The sequence below is a fragment of the Oncorhynchus nerka genome, linkage group LG18 (genome assembly GCF_034236695.1).
Source record: "Oncorhynchus nerka isolate Pitt River linkage group LG18, Oner_Uvic_2.0, whole genome shotgun sequence".
NCBI classification, from domain to species: Eukaryota; Metazoa; Chordata; class Actinopteri; order Salmoniformes; family Salmonidae; genus Oncorhynchus; species Oncorhynchus nerka.
This window is the reverse complement of record NC_088413.1, coordinates 82188672-82210011: the sequence shown is the minus strand read 5'-3', so window position 1 is coordinate 82210011 and position 21340 is coordinate 82188672. Positions and strand designations below refer to the sequence as shown.

General features: G+C 47.1%; 2 protein-coding genes across 9 annotated transcripts in view; one reads left to right on the top strand and one right to left on the bottom strand.

Annotated features, from left to right (window-relative positions):
* Positions 1–21340, bottom strand: part of smoc1 (SPARC related modular calcium binding 1) — a 573206-nt gene that overhangs the window by 200794 nt on the left and 351072 nt on the right. The window lies entirely within an intron of this gene.
* On the top strand, positions 1384–14609 carry LOC135561936 (enhancer of rudimentary homolog). 2 transcript variants are annotated; one of them, XM_065004413.1, is made up of 4 exons: positions 1384–1488; positions 3463–3550; positions 4590–4710; positions 14046–14609. In XM_065004413.1, the coding sequence occupies exons 1-4, from the start codon at positions 1486–1488 to the stop codon at positions 14146–14148; spliced, it is 315 nt and encodes a 104-aa protein (XP_064860485.1). In that variant the 5' UTR covers positions 1384–1485; the 3' UTR covers positions 14149–14609. The 2 variants fall into 2 exon arrangements, with proteins under 2 accessions (XP_064860485.1, XP_064860484.1); XM_065004412.1 differs by having other exon boundaries at positions 3460–3550.

The window sequence follows — 21340 nt, the reverse complement described above, 5'->3', positions numbered from 1 at the left end:
CGTGGAGGGGGGTTGGGCATTGGAAGTTAAGACCAGGTTCAGCCTTTGTTCTCTCTCTCTTACGTCTGGGCTTCACAAGGGAAGGTCACGATTGGCTTGTGGGTTATCTGTCATCTATTTGGCGTGTGCTACGGCCCAAACAGTAGCCTGTGTAAAGTTGGTTCAATAAACCGTCAATTCGCAAACTCAAGCCTCTGTCTGGACAATTGTTCATTTATGATCTAGTCAGGTCACTACACTATTATATACTGGTTACCAACGTAATTAGAACAGTAAAAAGGTGTGTTTTGTCATACCTGTGGTATATGGTCTGTTATAAACTGGGTGGTTCGAAACCTGAATGCTGATTGGCTGACAGCCGTAGTATATCAGACCGTATAACACGGGTAGGACAAAACATGCATTTTTACTGCTCTAAGTAGGTTGGTAACCAGTTTATAACAGCAATAAGGCACGTCGGGGATTTGGGATATATGACCAATATACCACAACTAAGGGCTGTATCCAGGCACTCTGCTTTGCGTCGAGTTTAAGAACAGACCTTAGCTGTGGTATATTGTCCATATATCACACCGCCCTCGGGCTTTAATTCTTAAATATAGCACTGCTTTCAGCCAATCAGTATTCAAGGCTCGAACCAGGTTTATAATTGTAAATAAATCCCCTTTGCACATGTGCATAACTATAGTACATCTGACAGAAGAGTTTGAGTGATGAAAGTTGGGCATTGGATCTCAATCTCTGAGCAAGAAACACTTAGATGAACACTTGGCAATTGTGCTGTTATTATGTGCCAGATGTTCAGACTAAAAACCGTTATAAATTGCCCTTTTCAGAGATTGACTTGTGATTTGAATAGGCATAGGCTACTAACAAAAATCAGGGTTTATGATTGTCATTCAATTTTGCCATCGTTTTCTTAGATAAAAGGTAGGTAGCCTACAGCCCCTGATAGGCCTACATCTCATTTCAGATAGTATACAGTAGACTTGACAAGATGTAAACTGAACGATTTAGCAGCTTTCTTAGCTAAAATTAACAGATTAATGTATTCAACATGAATAGCGAGGCGATTTCGAGATAAGAAGTGCTTGTGTTTCCCAATGGCCTGCTGGAATGGGCTACTGAGGAACAGCTTGCCTGACAGTCAGCAGCAGGTCACACACAAATATATGTGTATATTTAAGAAAAATGCCATGGCGACCGCGGTGCAAGTTAGAAATAGCCCCAAAACCCGCAGACAGACACCAATACATTTTCACCCGCGACATCGTTTTCAAAGCAGTCCAATTTTAGCTTGAAAACCGCAAACATGGTAACACTAGTTTAGGAACGTCCCAAGGATCGAAAATAGCACTAACCCTTCTCGCATTCCGAAAGTAATTCTTCCGGTATCAAAAGTCATTTCCGGTCTTGTTGTGCCATCAAATCTAAATCGTGTAGCACGAGAAATCTTACTTACTTCAAGAGCACGGTGAAGGAATTATGGTTAGTTGTATTTTTTTTTTTTTTAAATAACATCAATAGATTTGCATTCGAGTAGTTTACCTGTGTAAAATTATTGAGTAGATTACCAGCTAGCCTTGTTTTAAAACTGTGCACGCATGTCAATCAACGAACGGATGAACGTTAACTAGTTTGCTAATGAAGTGAGTCGTTTTTAAACATATGACTGTCGTATACCAGCTTCTTATATTACATCGTGTTATAATAACGTTCAGCTATATATTTCAGTCTGCGTGTTAATTGACCAGTCATTGTCATCCTGTGTTGTATTCCGAGTTACTGTAGCCCTTTGTCGTCACTCTGTTCCACATTACATTCGTCATTGGACAAAGGCGTCTCATGTAAGGGGGGAGGTTTAGTTAAAAATCCCGAAACTCAATCTGAACATTAAAACGCGTCGCTTGCGGTACGGGTTTGGAGGCATAAGGACCTTCTCTTTCATATCAGCGAGAAATAATAAAAAGGTGAAAAAGATACTCACCTTGTTTCCACACGGCCATATATCCATGTTACAGCGCATGTTTTATGGAAGACAGACAGCGGCGGCCACCTGTGTAATGGAGCATGCACTGAACACAAGCCTAATTCGGGAGAAAGTGTGGTTCCTCAACTGGAGGCAGTTTGTGGATCTGTGTAAAACTGCTACAGTGTATGGGCTGTGTGTTCTACTGCTTGACGGGGCTGCGTGTTCTACTGCTTGACGGGGCTGCGTGTTCTACTGCTTGACGGGGCTGCGTGTTCTACTGCTTGACGGGGCTGCGTGTTCTACTGCTTGACGGGGCTGCGTGTTCTACTGCTTGACGGGGCTGCGTGTTCTACTGCTTGACGGGGCTGCGTGTTCTACTGCTTGACGGGGCTGCGTGTTCTACTGCTTGACGGGGCTGCGTGTTCTACTGCTTGACGGGGCTGCGTGTTCTACTGCTTGACGGGCTGCGTGTTCTACTGCTTGACGGGCTGCGTGTTCTACTGCTTGACGGGGCAGCGTGTTCTACTGCTTGACGGGGCTGCGTGTTCTACTGCTTGACGGGCAGCGTGTTCTACTGCTTGACGGGGCAGCGTGTTCTACTGCTTGACGGGGCTGCGTGTTCTACTGCTTGACTGTTCTACTGCTTGCGGGGCTGCGTGTTCTACTGCTTGACGGGGCTGCGTGTTCTACTGCTTGACGGGCTGCGTGTTCTACTGCTTGGTGTTCGGGGCTGCGTGTTCTACTGCTTGACGGGGCAGCGTGTTCTACTGCTTGACGGGGCAGCGTGTTCTACTGCTTGACGGGGCAGCGTGTTCTACTGCTTGACGGGGCAGCGTGTTCTACTGCTTGACGGGGCAGCGTGTTCTACTGCTTGACGGGGCTGCGTGTTCTACTGCTTGACGGGGCTGCGTGTTCTACTGCTTGACGGGGCCGCGTGTTCTACTGCTTGACGGGGCCGCGTGTTCTACTGCTTGACGGGGCAGCGTGTTCTACTGCTTGACGGGGCAGCGTGTTCTACTGCTTGACGGGGCAGCGTGTTCTACTGCTTGACGGGGCAGCGTGTTCTACTGCTTGACGGGGCTGCGTGTTCTACTGCTTGACGGGGCAGCGTGTTCTACTGCTTGACGGGGCAGCGTGTTCTACTGCTTGACGGGGCAGCGTGTTCTACTGCTTGACGGGGCTGCGTGTTCTACTGCTTGACGGGGCTGCGTGAGATGCTATAAAATACCACTAACCTGGTATTTGAGTTGTATTAATCTTACTGAAAAGTTGATTTGAGAACTGACATGTCTACTTTGTTCTGTTATTGACATGTCTACTGTGTTCTGTTATTGACATGTCTACTGTGTTCTGTTATTGACATGTCTACTGTGTTCTGTTATTGACATGTCTACTGCGTTCTGTTATTGACATGTCTACTGTGTTCTGTTATTGACATGTCTACTGCGTTCTGTTATTGACATGTCTACTGCGTTCTGTTATTGTTGCAGTCTCATACGATCCTGTTGGTCCAGCCCACCAAGAGACCAGAGGGACGGACATATGCTGACTATGAATCAGTCAATGAGTGCATGGAAGGTAAATTGACAGCCCCCAGGGGTGGGTTTGGAGTGAACCTATAGGACGGTAGCTCTACAGGAACAGGCTTGGAGTGAACCTATAGGAGGGTAGTTCTACAGGAACAGGCTTGGAGTGAACCTATAGGAGGGTAGTTCTACAGGAACAGGCTTGGAGTGAACCTATAGGAGGGTAGTTCTACAGGAACAGGCTTGGAGTGAACCTATAGGACGGTAGCTCTCTGGGAACAGGCTTGGAGTGAACCTATAGGAGGGTAGTTCTACAGGAACAGGCTTGGAGTGAACCTATAGGACGGTAGCTCTCTGGGAACAGGCTTGGAGTGAACCTATAGGACGGTAGCTCTCTGGGAACAGGGTTGGAGTGAACCTATAGGAGGGTAGTTCTCTGGGAACAGGGTTGGAGTGAACCTATAGGACGGTAGCTCTCTGGGAACAGGGTTGGAGTGAACCTATAGGACGGTAGCTCTCTGGGAACAGGGTTGGAGTGAACCTATAGGAGGGTAGTTCTCTGGGAACAGGGTTGGAGTGAACCTATAGGACGGTAGCTCTCTGGGAACAGGGTTGGAGTGAACCTATAGGACGGCAGCTCTACAGGAACAGGGTTGGAGTGAACCTATAGGACGGTAGCTCTCTGGGAACAGGGTTGGAGTGAACCTATAGGACGGTAGCTCTCTGGGAACAGGCTTGGAGTGAACCTATAGGATGGTAGCTCTACAGGAACAGGGTTGGAGTGAACCTATAGGACGGCAGCTCTACAGGAACAGGGTTGAGAGCTCCACCCCATAGGCTAAATACCCAGTCCCATCTGAATGCTTGGGGGTGCGTCATCTTAAAGTAGTGGTTTACTATTTCAGCAGGAATGGACTTCATTATTGTGCACTGTGGGGTAACCAAAAGGCTAACAAATCCTTTTTAATGGCGCTGCATGCACGCTGTGCAATTCATAAAATGACCTAATCACTTTCTCAATTATGCCTAGACCTGTTGTCATTTGTGGGTGAATTTTGATGCCTGTGACAGATGTATGACTCTCCTTCCAGGTGTGTGTAAGATGTACGAGGAGCACCTGAAGAGAATGAACCCCAACACACCATCCATCACCTATGACATCAGTCAACTGTTTGACTTCATCCATGACCTGGCTGACCTCAGCTGCTTGGTGTAAGTCAAACTGCGGTACTTTGTTTTTCACACGGATTTCGATGTGTCTGGATATTCCAACCTTTTCCTGAAGTACACCGTCCCTGTCAAAGATTTAAAAGTGTAAATTGGTGTTTTGGCTAGAGGGACTTTCCACCACAACAGGTGGAAGGAGGCAGGTAGCCTAGTGGTTAGAGTGTAGAGGTGGCAGGTAGCCTAGTGGTTAGAGTGTAGAGGTGGCAGGTAGCCTAGTGGTTAGAGTGTAGAGGTGGCAGGTAGCCTAGTGGTTAGAGTGTAGAGGTGGCAGGTAGCCTAGTGGTTAGAGTGTAGAGGAGGCAGGTAGCCTAGTGGTTAGAGTGTGCAGGTAGCCTAGTGGTTAGAGTGTAGAGGTGGCCTGGTGGTGGTTGGAGGTGGCCTGGTGGTGGTTGGAGGTGGCCTGGTGGTGGTTGGAGGTGGCCTGGTGGTGGTTGGAGGTGGCCTGGTGGTGGTTGGAGGAGGCAGGTGGCCTGGTGGTGGTTGGAGGTGGCCTGGTGGTGGTTGGAGGAGGCAGGTGGCCTGGTGGTGGTTGGAGGTGGCCTGGTGGTGGTTGGAGGTGGCAGGTGGCCTGGTGGTGGTTGGAGGTGGCAGGTGGCCTGGTGGTGGTTGGAGGTGGCAGGTGGCCTGGTGGTGTTTGGAGGTGGCAGGTGGCCTGGTGGTGGTTGGAGGTGGCAGGTGGCCTGGTGGTGGTGGTTGGAGGTGGCAGGTGGCCTGGTGGTGGTTGGAGGAGGCAGGTGGCCTGGTGGTGGTTGGAGGAGGCAGGTGGCCTGGTGGTGGTTGGAGGAGGCAGGTGGCCTGGTGGTGGTTGGAGGAGGCAGGTGGCCTGGTGGTGGTTGGAGGTGGCCTGGTGGTGGTTGGAGGTGGCCTGGTGGTGGTTGGAGGTGGCCTGGTGGTGGTTGGAGGAGGCCTGGTGGTGGTTGGAGGAGGCAGGTGGCCTGATGGTGGTTGGAGGAGGCAGGTGGCCTGGTGGTGGTTGGAGGAGGCAGGTGGCCTGGTGGTGGTTGGAGGAGGCAGGTGGCCTGGTGGTGGTTGGAGGAGGCAGGTGGCCTGGTGGTGGTTGGAGGAGGCAGGTGGCCTGGTGGTGGTTGGAGGAGGCAGGTGGCCTGGTGGTGGTTGGAGGAGGCAGGTGGCCTGGTGGTGGCCTGGTGGTGGTTGGAGGAGGCAGGTGGCCTGGTGGTGGCCTGGTGGTGGTTGGAGGTGGCCTGGTGGTGGTTGGAGGTGGCAGGTGGCCTGGTGGTGGTTGGAGGAGGCAGGTGGCCTGGTGGTGGTTGGTGGTTGGAGGAGGCAGGTGGCCTAGTGGTGGTTGGAGGAGGCAGGTGGCCTAGTGGTGGTTGGAGGAGGCAGGTGGCCTGGTGGTGGTTGGATCGAATCTCCAAGCTGACAAGGTAAAAATCTGTCGGCAGAACAAGGTACTCTTCCTAGGCCGTCATTGGTAATAAGAACTTGTTCTTAACTGACTTGTTAAATAAAAGTTTAAATAAATACGAAAACGTGTACATACTTTAGGTTGCGTCCCAATTCTCCACCTATCTGTTAAGCAAGGCTGAAACTTAATCACCAGCAGGTGTGTGCTCAGGTTTTAACACCGGGCTAACGTTACTGTCAGGCCGGGCTAGCGTTACTGTCAGGCCGGGCTAACGTTACTGTCAGGCCGGGCTAGCGTTACTGCCGGGCTAGCGTTACTGTCAGGCCGTTCTAGCGTTACTGCCAGGCCGGGCTAGCGTTACTGTCAGGCCGGGCTAACGTTACTGCCAGGCCGGGCTAGCGTTACTGCCAGGCCGGGCTAGCGTTACTGCCAGGCCGGGCTAGCGTTACTGCCAGGCCGGGCTAGCGTTACTGTCAGGCCGGGCTAGCGTTACTGTCAGGCCGGGCTAGCGTTACTGTCAGGCCGGGCTAGCGTTACTGTCAGGCCGGGCTAGCGTTACTGTCAGGCCGGGCTAGCGTTACTGTCAGGCCGGGCTAGCGTTACTGTCAGGCCGGGCTAGCGTTACTGCCAGGCCGGGCTAGCGTTACTGCCAGGCCGGGCTAGCGTTACTGCCAGGCGGGCTAAGCGTTACTGCCAGGCGGGCTAGCGTTACTGCCAGGCGGGCTAGCGTTACTGTCAGGCCGGGCTAACGTTACTGCCAGGCCGGGCTAAGCGTTACTGTCAGGCCGGGCTAAGCGTTACTGCCAGGCCGGGCTAGCGTTACTGTCAGGCCGGGCTAGCGTTACTGCCAGGCCGGGCTAGCGTTACTGCCAGGCCGGGCTAGCGTTACTGCCAGGCCGGGCTAGCGTTACTGCCAGGCCGGGCTAGCGTTACTGTCAGGCCGGGCTAGCGTTACTGCCAGGCCGGGCTAGCGTTACTGTCAGGCCGGGCTAACGTTACTGCCAGGCCGGGCTAACGTTACTGCCAGGCCGGGCTAGCGTTACTGCCAGGCCGGGCTAGCGTTACTGTCAGGCCGGGCTAGCGTTACTGCCAGGCCGGGCTAGCGTTACTGCCAGGCCGGGCTAGCGTTACTGCCAGGCCGGGCTAGCGTTACACTCTCTCTGAGGTGACAACACCGGGAGTCATTCGTAAAACAGTGGGCACCGTACACCGAGACTTAACAGTTTCCAGTGAGACACAGAGGATCAGATTTAAACAGGTTGACAAGTATTTCATATACCCTACTGTGTGAAATGTTGACTTTCTATATCATTGGCTGTGGTGCTGCAGTAATGATGGCCTGGTATTTCCCCACAGTACAAGGTCCCTGTCTGAACGGGATCAAATCCATTTATTTTTGTCTGGGAATTAATATATATTATTAACCTGCGATTGTGTTTTGAATTGTTATTATGACAAGTGTGTCTATGCATATAACGTGTAAAAATGCATTAATATCCACAGACTTTAAGTGTTTACCGAAGTTGGTACTACTTCTCTGTTAAGAGCCGTCCTAGGTTTCAAATCAAGTGTATTTATAAAGCCCTTCTTACGTCAGCTGAAATCTCAGTGCTGTACAGGTGATTTATGATGAACTAACCTCTCACCATTACCAATAACAGGGGAGGTTAGCATGTCTTGGAGGTATGAACTAACCTCTCACCATTACCAATAACAGGGGAGGTTAGCATGTCTTGGAGGTATGAACTTTGACCCTCTAACTTTCTCAGTCATTATTCACGATTCGTTCAGGATTATTCATGGTTGTGGCTAGGGCTGTGGCTATGGCTAGGGCTGTGGCTAGGGCTAGGGCTGTGGCTAGGGCTGTGGCTAGGGCTAGGGCTGTGGCTATGGCTAGGGCTGTGGCTAGGGCTGTGGCTAGGGCTGTGGCTAGGGCTATGGCTGTGGCTAGGGCTGTGGCTAGGGCTGTGGCTATGGCTGTGGCTATGGCTGTGGCTAGGGCTGTGGCTAGGGCTGTGGCTATGGCTGTGGCTGTGGCTAGGGCTGTGGCTATGGCTAGGGCTGTGGCTAGGGCTGTGGCTAGGGCTGTGGCTGTGGCTAGGGCTGTGGCTGTGGCTAGGGCTGTGGCTAGGGCTGTGGCTATGGCTAGGGCTGTGGCTAGGGCTATGGCTAGGGCTGTGGCTGTGGCTAGGGCTGTGGCTGTGGCTAGGGCTGTGGCTAGGGCTGTGGCTATGGCTAGGGCTGTGGCTAGGGCTGTGGCTATGGCTGTGGCTAGGGCTGTGGCCTGCCGGTTTCACTATAATTGACTGTTAATAAACAGCAATTCATGATTAGCCGCTGATGTGCATCTTTGAAACGTTTTAAAGGGGGAGGGGAGGGGGGGGTCATAAATCCATTTTAATATAGACACATCACAATAAATATGTTACTTAGTTTAGGCAGGTCTGAAAAAACCTATTTCATCAGAATCTAATGAGTCTGCCTACTGTGTGTTATCTGGCAATGTGCCAGGCTTTAGGCTAGTTAATTTAGCAGACAATATATGCTTATACAGTGCATATATTAACTTAACTTTTTCCACATTTTGTTATGTCAGCCTTGATTTTAAAAGTATATATTTTTTTGTCCCTGGCTCACACACACAATACCCCATGATGTCAAAGTGGAATTGTGTTTTCAACCCCTTTTGTTATGGAAAGCCTAAATAGGTTCAGGAGTAAAAAAAATAAGTTGCATGGACTCACTCGTGTGTGCAATAATCGTGTTCAACATGATTTTTGAATGACTACCTCATCTCTGTACCCCACACATACAATTATCTGTAAGGTCCCTCAGTAGAGCAGTGTATTTCAAACAGTGATAGGCTATGCATTGTATAACAACACGGTCACATTTTAATTCGGGGGGGGGGGGGGGGATCGTATGTAGGCATTTGAGCATGGTGAAGTTAGTAAAAACATTTTAGATGGTGTATCACTACAAAGATACAGGCGTCCTTCTTAACTCAGTTGCTGGAGAGGAAGGAAACTATGTGATAGGAGAAAACTGAGGATGGATCAACAACATTGGAGTTACTCCACAATATTAACCTAAAGGACAGAGTGAAAAAGAGGAAGATATTCACCAAAGACATTAACTTTGTCCTGAATATAAAGAATTATGTTTGGACACAGACACAACATATCACTACTATAACCAGTCACTACCACTACTATAACCAGTCACTACTACTACTATAACCAGTCACTACCACTACTATAACCAGTCACTACCACTACTATAACCAGTCACTACCACTACTATAACCAGTCACTACCACTACTATAACCAGACACTACCACTACTATAACCAGTCACTACCACTACTATAACCAGTCACTACCACTACTATAACCAGTCACTACCACTACTATAACCAGTCACTACCACTACTATAACCAGACACTACCACTACTATAACTATAACCAGTCACTACCACTACTATAACTATAACCAGTCACTACCACTACTATAACTATAACCAGTCACTACCATTACTATAACCAGTCACTACCACTACTATAACCAGACACTACCACTACTATAACTATAACCAGTCACTACCATTACTATAACCAGACACTACCACTACTATAACTATAACCAGTCACTACCACTACTATAACCAGACACTACCACTACTATAACTATAACCAGTCACTACCATTACTATAACCAGTCACTACCACTACTATAACCAGACACTACCACTACTATAACTATAACCAGTCACTACTATAACTATAACCAGTCACTACCACTACTATAACCAGACACTACCACTACTATAACCAGTCACTACCACTACTATAACTATAACCAGACACTACCACTACTATAACCAGACACTACCACTACTATAACCAGACACTACCACTACTATAACCAGACACTACCACTACTATAACCAGACACTACCACTACTATAACCAGACACTACCACTACTATAACCAGACACTACCACTACTATAACCAGACACTACCACTACTATAACCAGTCACTACCACTACTATAACTATAACCAGACACTACCACTACTATAACTATAACCAGACACTACCACTACTATAACCAGTCACTACCACTACTATAACCAGTCACTACCACTACTATAACCAGACACTACCACTACTATAACCAGACACTACCACTACTATAACCAGTCACTACCACTACTATAACCAGTCACTACCACTACTATAACCAGTCACTACCACTACTATAACCAGTCACTACCACTACTATAACCAGTCACTACCACTACTATAACCAGTCACTACCACTACTATAACCAGTCACTACCACTACTATAACCAGACACTACCACTACTATAACCAGACACTACCACTACTATAACCAGACACTACCACTACTATAACCAGACACTACCACTACTATAACCAGACACTACCACTACTATAACCAGACACTACCACTACTATAACCAGACACTACCACTACTATAACCAGTCACTACCACTACTATAACTATAACCAGTCACTACCACTACTATAACTATAACCAGACACTACCACTACTATAACCAGACACTACCACTACTATAACCAGACACTACCACTACTATAACCAGACACTACCACTACTATAACCAGACACTACCACTACTATAACCAGACACTACCACTACTATAACCAGACACTACCACTACTATAACCAGTCACTACCACTACTATAACTATAACCAGTCACTACCACTACTATAACTATAACCAGACACTACCACTACTATAACTATAACCAGACACTACCACTACTATAACTATAACCAGACACTACCACTACTATAACTATAACCAGACACTACCACTACTATAACTATAACCAGACACTACCACTACTATAACTATAACCAGTCACTACCACTACTATAACTATAACCAGACACTACCACTACTATAACTATAACCAGACACTACCACTACTATAACCAGTCACTACCACTACTATAACCAGTCACTACCACTACTATAACTATAACCAGTCACTACCACTACTATAACTATAACCAGTCACTACCACTACTATAACTATAACCAGTCACTACCACTACTATAACCATAACCAGTCACTACCACTACTATAACCAGTCACTACCACTACTATAACCAGACACTACCACTACTATAACTATAACCAGACACTACCACTACTATAACTATAACCAGACACTACCACTACTATAACCAGTCACTACCACTACTATAACCAGTCACTACCACTACTATAACCAGTCACTACCACTACTATAACTATAACCAGTCACTACCACTACTATAACTATAACCAGTCACTACCACTACTATAACCATAACCAGTCACTACCACTACTATAACCATAACCAGTCACTACCACTACTATAACTATAACCAGTCACTACCACTACTATAACTATAACCAGTCACTACCACTACTATAACCAGACACTACCACTACTATAACCAGACACTACCACTACTATAACCAGTCACTACCACTACTATAACCAGTCACTACCACTACTATAACCAGTCACTACCACTACTATAACCAGACACTACCACTACTATAACCAGTCACTACTATAACCAGACACTACCACTACTATAACCAGTCACTACCACTACTATAACCAGACACTACCACTACTATAACTATAACCAGTCACTACCACTACTATAACTATAACCAGTCACTACCACTACTATAACTATAACCAGACACTACCACTACTATAACCAGTCACTACCACTACTATAACCATAACCAGTCACTACCACTACTATAACCAGACACTACCACTACTATAACCAGACACTACCACTACTATAACCAGACACTACCACTACTATAACCAGACACTACCACTACTATAACCAGTCACTACCACTACTATAACTATAACCAGTCACTACCACAACCAGTCACTACCAATACTATAACCAGTCACTACCAATACTATAACCAGTCACTACCAATACTATAACCAGTCACTACTATAACCAGTCACTACTATAACCAGACACTACCACTACTATAACCAGACACTACCACTACTATAACTATAACCAGACACTACCACTACTATAACTATAACCAGACACTACCACTACTATAACTATAACCAGTCACTACCACTACTATAACTATAACCAGACACTACCACTACTATAACTATAACCAGACACTACCACTACTATAACCAGACACTACCACTACTATAACCAGTCACTACCACTACTATAACTATAACCAGTCACTACCACTACTATAACTATAACCAGTCACTACCACTACTATAACCAGTCACTACCACTACTATAACCAGACACTACCACTACTATAACTATAACCAGACACTACCACTACTATAACCAGACACTACCACTACTATAACCAGTCACTACCACTACTATAACCAGTCACTACCACTACTATAACTATAACCAGTCACTACCACTACTATAACTATAACCAGTCACTACCACTACTATAACCATAACCAGTCACTACCACTACTATAACCATAACCAGTCACTACCACTACTATAACTATAACCAGTCACTACCACTACTATAACCAGACACTACCACTACTATAACCAGTCACTACCACTACTATAACCAGTCACTACCACTACTATAACCAGACACTACCACTACTATAACCAGTCACTACTATAACCAGACACTACCACTACTATAACCAGTCACTACCACTACTATAACTATAACCAGTCACTACCACTACTATAACTATAACCAGTCACTACCACTACTATAACTATAACCAGACACTACCACTACTATAACCAGTCACTACCACTACTATAACCATAACCAGTCACTACCACTACTATAACCAGACACTACCACTACTATAACCAGACACTACCACTACTATAACCAGACACTACCACTACTATAACCCGTCACTACCACTACTATAACCAGTCACTACCACTACTATAACTATAACCAGTCACTACCACTACTATAACTATAACCAGTCACTACCACAACCAGTCACTACCAATACTATAACCAGTCACTACCAATACTATAACCAGTCACTACTATAACCAGTCACTACTATAACCAGACACTACCACTACTATAACTATAACCAGACACTACCACTACTATAACTATAACCAGACACTACTACTACTATAACCAGACACTACCACTACTATAACCAGACACTACCACTACTATAACCAGTCACTACCACTACTATAACCAGACACTACCACTACTATAACTATAACCAGACACTACCACTACTATAACCAGTCACTACCACTACTATAACCAGTCACTACCACTACTATAACCAGACACTACCACTACTATAACCAGACACTACCACTACTATAACCAGACACTACCACAACTATAACCAGTCACTACCACTACTATAACCAGTCACTACCACTACTATAACCAGTCACTACCACTACTATAACCAGACACTACCACTACTATAACCAGACACTACCACTACTATAACCAGACACTACCACTACTATAACCAGTCACTACCACTAATATAACTATAACCAGACACTACCACTACTATAACCAGACACTACCACTACTATAACCAGACACTACCACTACTATAACCAGTCACTACCACTACTATAACTATAACCAGACACTACTACTACTATAACCAGTCACTACCACTACTATAACCAGTCACTACCACTACTAGTGTTTGTATTCATTTGGGGATCTATCGCATCCCACAACTGTCCCAGACTATGTTTGGAATATTTATTTCTCACACAGAATATAACAGGCTGACCTTTGTACTATGGGGGATAGTAGATTGACGTAGGCTAATGCTTTCTCCGCTAGGTACCAGCCCATGTTTTAATATATCGTTCCGTCTGTCTCCTCTAGGTACCGTGCGGACACACAGACGTACCAGCCGTACAACAAGGACTGGATCAAGGAGAAGATTTACGTGTTGCTGCGACGTCAGGCCCAACAGGCTGGGAAATGAGACCTACAGCCCAGTTCCAGAATGACTGCACTGCAGACGCCTGATCTCACAACAACCTGGACAGGTGTTTAACATGTCCGCTAAGCACATCTTATGTTATAGCAATCTGTTGCCCAACCATTGGTGGATGCAACATCTGCAATGTAGGCTGCCTGGAACGCGACCATCAGGGGAATTTGCCCCTAGATGCTTGGGTCAGTTTTGCGTTTTCCCTAGTAATGTTTTTTTTGGGGGGGGGCTTGGATCTGTACATAAGGGAACCTTCACTCCGGAGCGTTTTGGAAAGGGGGGGTTGAATGATGCTATGAATCCAGGATATTTTCTAGAGGGAAGGGGGGGTTGTAAGGCAGCTTACATTTTGTTAAAATGTTTGTATTTAAAGAAAATTTCCCCTTTTACTAAAAAAAAAAAAAAAGAAGTCTTTGTCTTTTACTTTTAAAATAAAAAATGATTCTTTGTTACTGTTTGTGGTTGTGTTAAACACAGAGTGGACAAAACATTAGGAACACCTGCTCTTTCTATGCTGCCGAATGACCAGGTGAATTCTATGAATCCACTTAATTCAGTGTAGATGAAGGTGAGGAGACGAGTTTAAAAAGGCTTTTTAAGCCTGGAGACATAGATTGTGTCTGGGTGCCATTGAGAGGGTAAATGTAAATGGGCAAGACAAAATATATAAGTGCCTTTTGAACGGGGATATGGTAATAAGTGCCAGGCACACTGGTTCTGTCAAGAACTGCAACGCTGCTGGGTTTCACGCTCAACAGTTTCCCGTGTGTATCGAGAATGGTCCACCACCCAAAGGACATCCAGACAACTTGACACAACTGTGAGAAGCATTGGAGTCAACATGGGCCAGCATCCCTGTGAAACGCTTTAGACACCTTGTAGAGTCAACATGGGCCAGCATCCCTGTGGAACGCTTTAGACACCTTGTAGAGTCAACATGGGCCAGCATCCCTGTGAAACGCTTTAGACACCTTGTAGAGTCAACATGGGCCAGCATCCCTGTGAAACGCTTTAGACACCTTGTAGAGTCAACATGGGCCAGCATCCCTGTGGAACACTTTTGAAAACTGACTGATTGAGGCTGTTCTGAGGGCAAAAGGGGGTGCAACTCAATATTAAGGTGTTCCTAATGTTTTGTTCACTGTATCCATTCCTAAAGCACTGTGCCCCTCTTATTTAGTGTGTGTGTGTGTGTGTATATATACACATCGCAAGACACACACATCTGCACACAACAAAAACCCCTGTTTGCTTTGTCACCTTATAATTACTTATAGTTAACACACACAGTCTTGTATAACTAAACCTTGTGGGGACACAAAATTCAGTCACATTCAAAATCCTATTTTTCCTAATCTTAACCCCAAAACCTAAACTTAACCCTAAAACTAATCCTAGCTCCTAAACCCAATTATAACCTTAACCCCAAACCCTCTAGTAATAGCATTTGACCTTGTGGGGACTAACACATTTGTGTTTGTTTACTATTCTTGCGCACACACACACACACACAAACAATGCCTTGTTTGCAGGACAACTTGCATCTCATGACAGAGCTCAGAACCGAGGTAAACCAGTACAAAGGTGTTTGCAGTTTGGTAATAAAAAGGGTATAATTGAAAAGCATTTTACACCGAGGTAATTCTGTCATTCATATTTGTGCTTTTATAATTTGGATAAATCTGCAATTCTACTTTCTTTTAAGTGTTGTAGAAAGTCTTTCTAAAACAAACTTTCATGTATGTTTCCATATGTCTTTAATTAAACATGTTCTCTATAGCTAGTTTTCCATCCGATTCGCGACAGATTTTCATTTGAATATTATAGAATCCGGATTTTAAAAAAAATGTGCGTGATGACGTAGTGCATACAAAATGTACTTTTCCGCTTAAGGTTTCATATACCGAATAAAAACGAAAGTTTGACGTGTTTTCATCGCATTTTCAACTCACAAAAACTGTTGCGTTAAATATCAAAATGTGCCTACTCTGGTCTTGGCATCTGCGCTCTATCATCAGCTAGCAGATACAGTGCAGGTACTAGTCTGGATAAGAGCGAAAATATTTTCAGTTGTCTAAAGGCAGTCGATCATCTTGTCACCAGAATAAGACCCTCGATATTTATTGTCAAGGAGCATCAAGCTCATCACCGTGCACTTTCACCACCCTGGGAGGTTCATCGTAACTTATTACACCTGTCGCCTAATAAAGTGCATGGTTTCCTGAGTCGTAGTGGGATGACAACACACCATATCATCACGTGACTCTACACGTCTGTATGATGGTTATTACATCCGTATTTGCGCATAAAGGCGTTTCCACCGAGATTTCTCGCATAATTAATTTTACAGACACAAAAAGATCCCACCGTGTCGGGTGAACAAATAATCTTTCGGCATTTTATAAAATTACACAGAAACGTCCCTGTTTCCACCACAGCTGTCTTTAAGAACTGTGGATGGAAAGGTGTTTATAGACACCTATAAATGCGTTGTATTTGAAACGTCACGTCTTGCAGAGAACAATCTGTGTACATGCACCAGTTCTCATCGCCAGGGAGTTTTATTCCAGTCTCATGCATGGCAGACATGCTTGAGACATAGTTAGTGAATATCTTTCGTACCAGATGAAGGGCATCTACTGACGTCATAGCTCCACTCTTAAATTAAAAAAAATATATATATAATTTGACAGATTATAGCATTTAATTTAAGAGGACGGAATTGGAGGAACCTTCAGATACATTATGATATTCTGAGAAAACATCTGACTGTATATGGACACACCTTCAAATGAGTAGATCTGGCTATTTCAGCCACACCCGTTACTGACAGGTGTATAAAATCGAGTGCACAGCCATGCAATCTCCATAGAAAAAACATTAGCAGTAGAAGGGTCTTACTGAAGAGTTCAGTGACTTTCAATGTGGCACCGTCATAGGATCACCACCTTTCCAATAAGTCAGTTCGTCAAATGTCTGCTTTACTAGAGCTGCCCCCTGGTCAACTCTAAGTGGTGTTATTGTGACGTGGAAACATCTAGGAACAACAACAACTCAGACACGAAATGTTAGGTGACACAAGCTCACAGAACCGGACCGCCGAGTGCTGAAGGGCGTACCACGTAAAAATGTTCTGTCCTCGGTTGCAACACTCACTACCGAATTACAAACTGCCTCTGGAAGCAACGTCGGCACAATAATAGCCTGGGGCTGTTCTTCATGGTTCGGGCCCTTAGATCCAGGGAAGGGAAATCTTAATGCTGCAGCATACAATGACATTCTAGACCATTCTTTGCGTCCAACTTAGTGGCATCAGTTTGAGGAAAGCCCTTTCCTGTTTCAACATGACAATGTCCCTATAACCAGTCACTACCACTACTATAACTATAACCAGACACTACCACTACTATAACTATAACCAGACACTACCACTACTATAACCAGTCACTACCACTACTATAACCAGTCACTACCACTACTATAACTATAACCAGTCACTACCACTACTATAACTATAACCAGTCACTACCACTACTATAACCATAACCAGTCACTACCACTACTATAACCAGTCACTACCGACTGCGAGGTCCATACAGAAATGGTTTGTTGAGATTGGTGTGGAAGAACTTGACTGGCCTGCTCAGAGCCCTGACCTCAACCCCATCGAACACTTTTGGGATGAATTGGAACGCTGACTGCGAGCCAGGCCTATTCGCTCAACATCAGTGTCCAACCTCACTAATGCTCTTGTGGCTGAATGGAAGCAAGTCCCCCACAGCAATGTTCCAACATCTAGTGGAAAGCCATCCCGGAAGAGTGGAGGCTGTTATAGCAGCAATGTTCCAACATCTAGTGGAAAGCCTTCCCGGAAGAGTGGAGGCTGTTATAGCAGCAATGTTCCAACATCTAGTGGAAAGCCTTCCTGGAAGAGTGGAGGCTGTTATAGCAGCAATGTTCCAGCAACTAGTGGAAAGCCTTCCCAGAAGAGTGGAGGCTGTTCTAGCAGCAATGTTCCAACATCTAGTGGAAAGCCTTCCCAGAAGAGTGGAGGCTGTTATAGCAGCAATGTTCCAACATCTAGTGGAAAGCCTTCCCAGAAGAGTGGAGGCTGTTATAGCAGCAATGTTCCAACATCTAGTGGAAAGTCTTCCCGGAAGAGTGGAGGCTGTTATAGCAGCAATGTTCCAACATCTAGTGGAAAGTCTTCCCGGAAAAGTGGAGGCTGTTATAGACTAGATTAATATACAAACTCCATATTAATGTCCATGAATTTGGAATGAGATGTTGGACGAGCAGGTGTCCACATACTTTTGGTCATGTAGCGTATATTATGGAATATGAGATTAAACTAACCCAGGAATTACTTGTATCAATTTGAAATATCTGTTCAATTAAAATCATAACCAGTCAAACATTATACATGATCATATTATCATTATACAAATCCAATCATGGCTTTATTTGTCAGAATGTTATTTAATCAGATCTTTTGATAAAGTTCTTAGACGTTTCTTTGCTGCAAGACTGTATTTCTGATCTACCGCCCAGGAGGCTCTAACCGATCTACCAAGCGGGAGGGTCTAATCGATCTACCACCCGGGAGGGACTAACCGATCTACCAAGCGGGAGGGTCTAATCGATCTACCACCCGGGAGGATCTAACCGATCTACCGCCCAGGAGGGTCTAACCGATCTACCACCCAGGAGGGTCTAACCGATCTACCAGTCGGGAGGATCTAAACGATCTACCACCCGGGAGGATCTAACCGATCTACCACCCGGGAGGATCTACCACCCGGGAGGGTCTAACCGATCTACCACCCGGGAGGGTCTAACTGATCTACCACCCGGGAGGGTGTAACCGATCTACCGCCCGGGAGGGTCTAACCGATCTACCGCCCGGGAGGGTCTCGATCTACCACCCGGGAGGGTCTAATCGATCTACCGCCCGGGAGGGTCTAATCGATCTACCGCCCGGGAGGGTCTCGATCTACCACCCGGGAGGGTCTAATCGATCTACCGCCCAGGAGGGTCTAACCGATCTACACCCTGGGAGGGTCTAACCCGGGAGGGTCTAATCGATCTACCGCCCAGGAGGGTCTAATCGATCTACCGCCCAGGAGGGTCTAACCGATCTACACCCTGGGAGGGTCTAACCCGGGAGGATCTAACCGATCTACCCCCTGGGAGGGTCTAACCCGGGAGGGTCTAACCGATCTACCGCCCAGGAGGGTCTAACCGATCTACCGCCCAGGAGGGTCTAACCGATCTACCGCCCGGGAGGGTCTAACCGATCTACCGCCCGGGAGGGTCTAACCGATCTACCGCCCGGGAGGGTCTAACCGATCTACCGCCCGGGAGGGTCTAACCGATCTACCACCCGGGAGGGTCTAACCGATCTACCGCCCGGGAGGTTCTAACCGATCTACCGCCCGGGAGGGTCTAACCGATCTACCGCCCGGGAGGGTCTAACCGATCTACCACGCGGGAGTACCACGCGGGAGGGTCTAACCGATCTACCCCCCGGGAGGGTCTAACCGATCTACCCCCCGGGAGGGTCTAACCGATCTACCACGCGGGAGGGTCTAACCGATCTACCCCCTGGGAGGGTCTAACCGATCTACCGCCCGGGAGGGTCTAATCGATCTACCGCCCAGGAGGGTCTAACCGATCTACACCCTGGGAGGGTCTAACCCGGGAGGGTATAATCGATCTACCACCGGGGAGGATCTAACCCGGGAGGACCCAAACCGATCTACCACCCGGGAGGGTTTAACCGATCTACCGCCCGGGAGGGTCTAACCGATCTACCGCCCGGGAGGATCTAACCCGGGAGGGTCTAACCGATCTACCGCCCGGGAGGGTCTAATCGATCTACCGCCCAGGAGGGTCTAACCGATCTACCGCCCAGGAGGGTCTAACCGATCTACCGCCCGGGAGGGTCTAATCGATCTACCGCCCAGGAGGGTCTAACCGATCTACACCCTGGGAGGGTCTAACTCGGGAGGGTATAATCGATCTACCACCGGGGAGGATCTAACCCGGGAGGACCCAAACCGATCTACCACCCGGGAGGGTTTAACCGATCTACCGCCCGGGAGGGTCTAACCGATCTACCACCCGGGAGGATCTAACCCGGGAGGGTCTAACCGATCTACCACCCGGGAGGGTCTAACCGATCTACCCCCTGGGAGGGTCTAATCGATCTACCGCCCGGGAGGGTCTAACCGATCTACCGCCCGGGAGGGTCTAACCGATCTACCACCCGGGAGGGTATAACCGATCTACCACCCGGGAGGGTGTAACCGATCTACCACCCGGGAGGGTCTAACCTAGGAGGGTCTAACCTGGGAGGGTCTAACCGATCTACCCCCTGGGAGGGTCTAATCGATCTACCCCCTGGGAGGGTCTAACCTGGGAGGGTCTAACCCAGGAGGATCTAACCGATCAACCCCCTGGGAGGGTCTAACCCGGGAGGGTCTAACCGATCTACCCCCTGGGAGGGTCTAACCCGGGAGGATCTAACCGATCTACCCCCTGGGAGGGTCTAACCCGGGAGGGTCTAACCGATCTACCGCCCAGGAGGGTCTAACCGATCTACCGCCCAGGAGGGTCTAACCGATCTACCGCCCAGGAGGGTCTAACCGATCTACCGCCCAGGAGGGTCTAACCGATCTACCCCCTGGGAGGAATGTGCTTCCGGGTCTGATACGTGTTGCTACTGAACCAAAACAAAAGAGTTGAGTTGGCAGATTGCGTGATTAACACACAATTATTCAGAGAATTGACACACACACACTTACTGATTCGTTAGAAGAGAGTTCAGGAGAGGACTCAGCGCAGACCGTTTTGCGTAACAGACAAAACCCTACAACAGAGGACATGTGCTGTCAGTCTAGTAGATCCTTAAATGACCTCTCCGCATACGTTGTTGTGCCTAGTCCCCTCCGTTGAGAGACCCTAGTGATGCCCCTTCAGACCGAGGACCAGCCCCAGAATCCTGCCTCCTCACCTGGGCACAGCTATGCGGTCAGCCCCTGAAACACTGGAACTCAGGTCTCATGTGGAGATTCTGCAATTCCATCCACAACCATGTTGTTCCTCCTGGATTGTCCCTGGAGATGATCTGATTTCTCCGTCATTGTTATCATGGATTCACACACAGAACTGATGTCCTCTC

Bases quoted from the DNA above. Each gene is read 5' to 3' on its own strand.
- LOC135561936 (XM_065004412.1), top strand. The intron at 3,551-4,589 runs GTAAATTGACAG...CTCTCCTTCCAG, and splicing joins AGTCAATGAGTGCATGGAAG to GTGTGTGTAAGATGTACGAG. The intron at 4,711-14,045 runs GTAAGTCAAACT...TGTCTCCTCTAG, and splicing joins GCTGACCTCAGCTGCTTGGT to GTACCGTGCGGACACACAGA.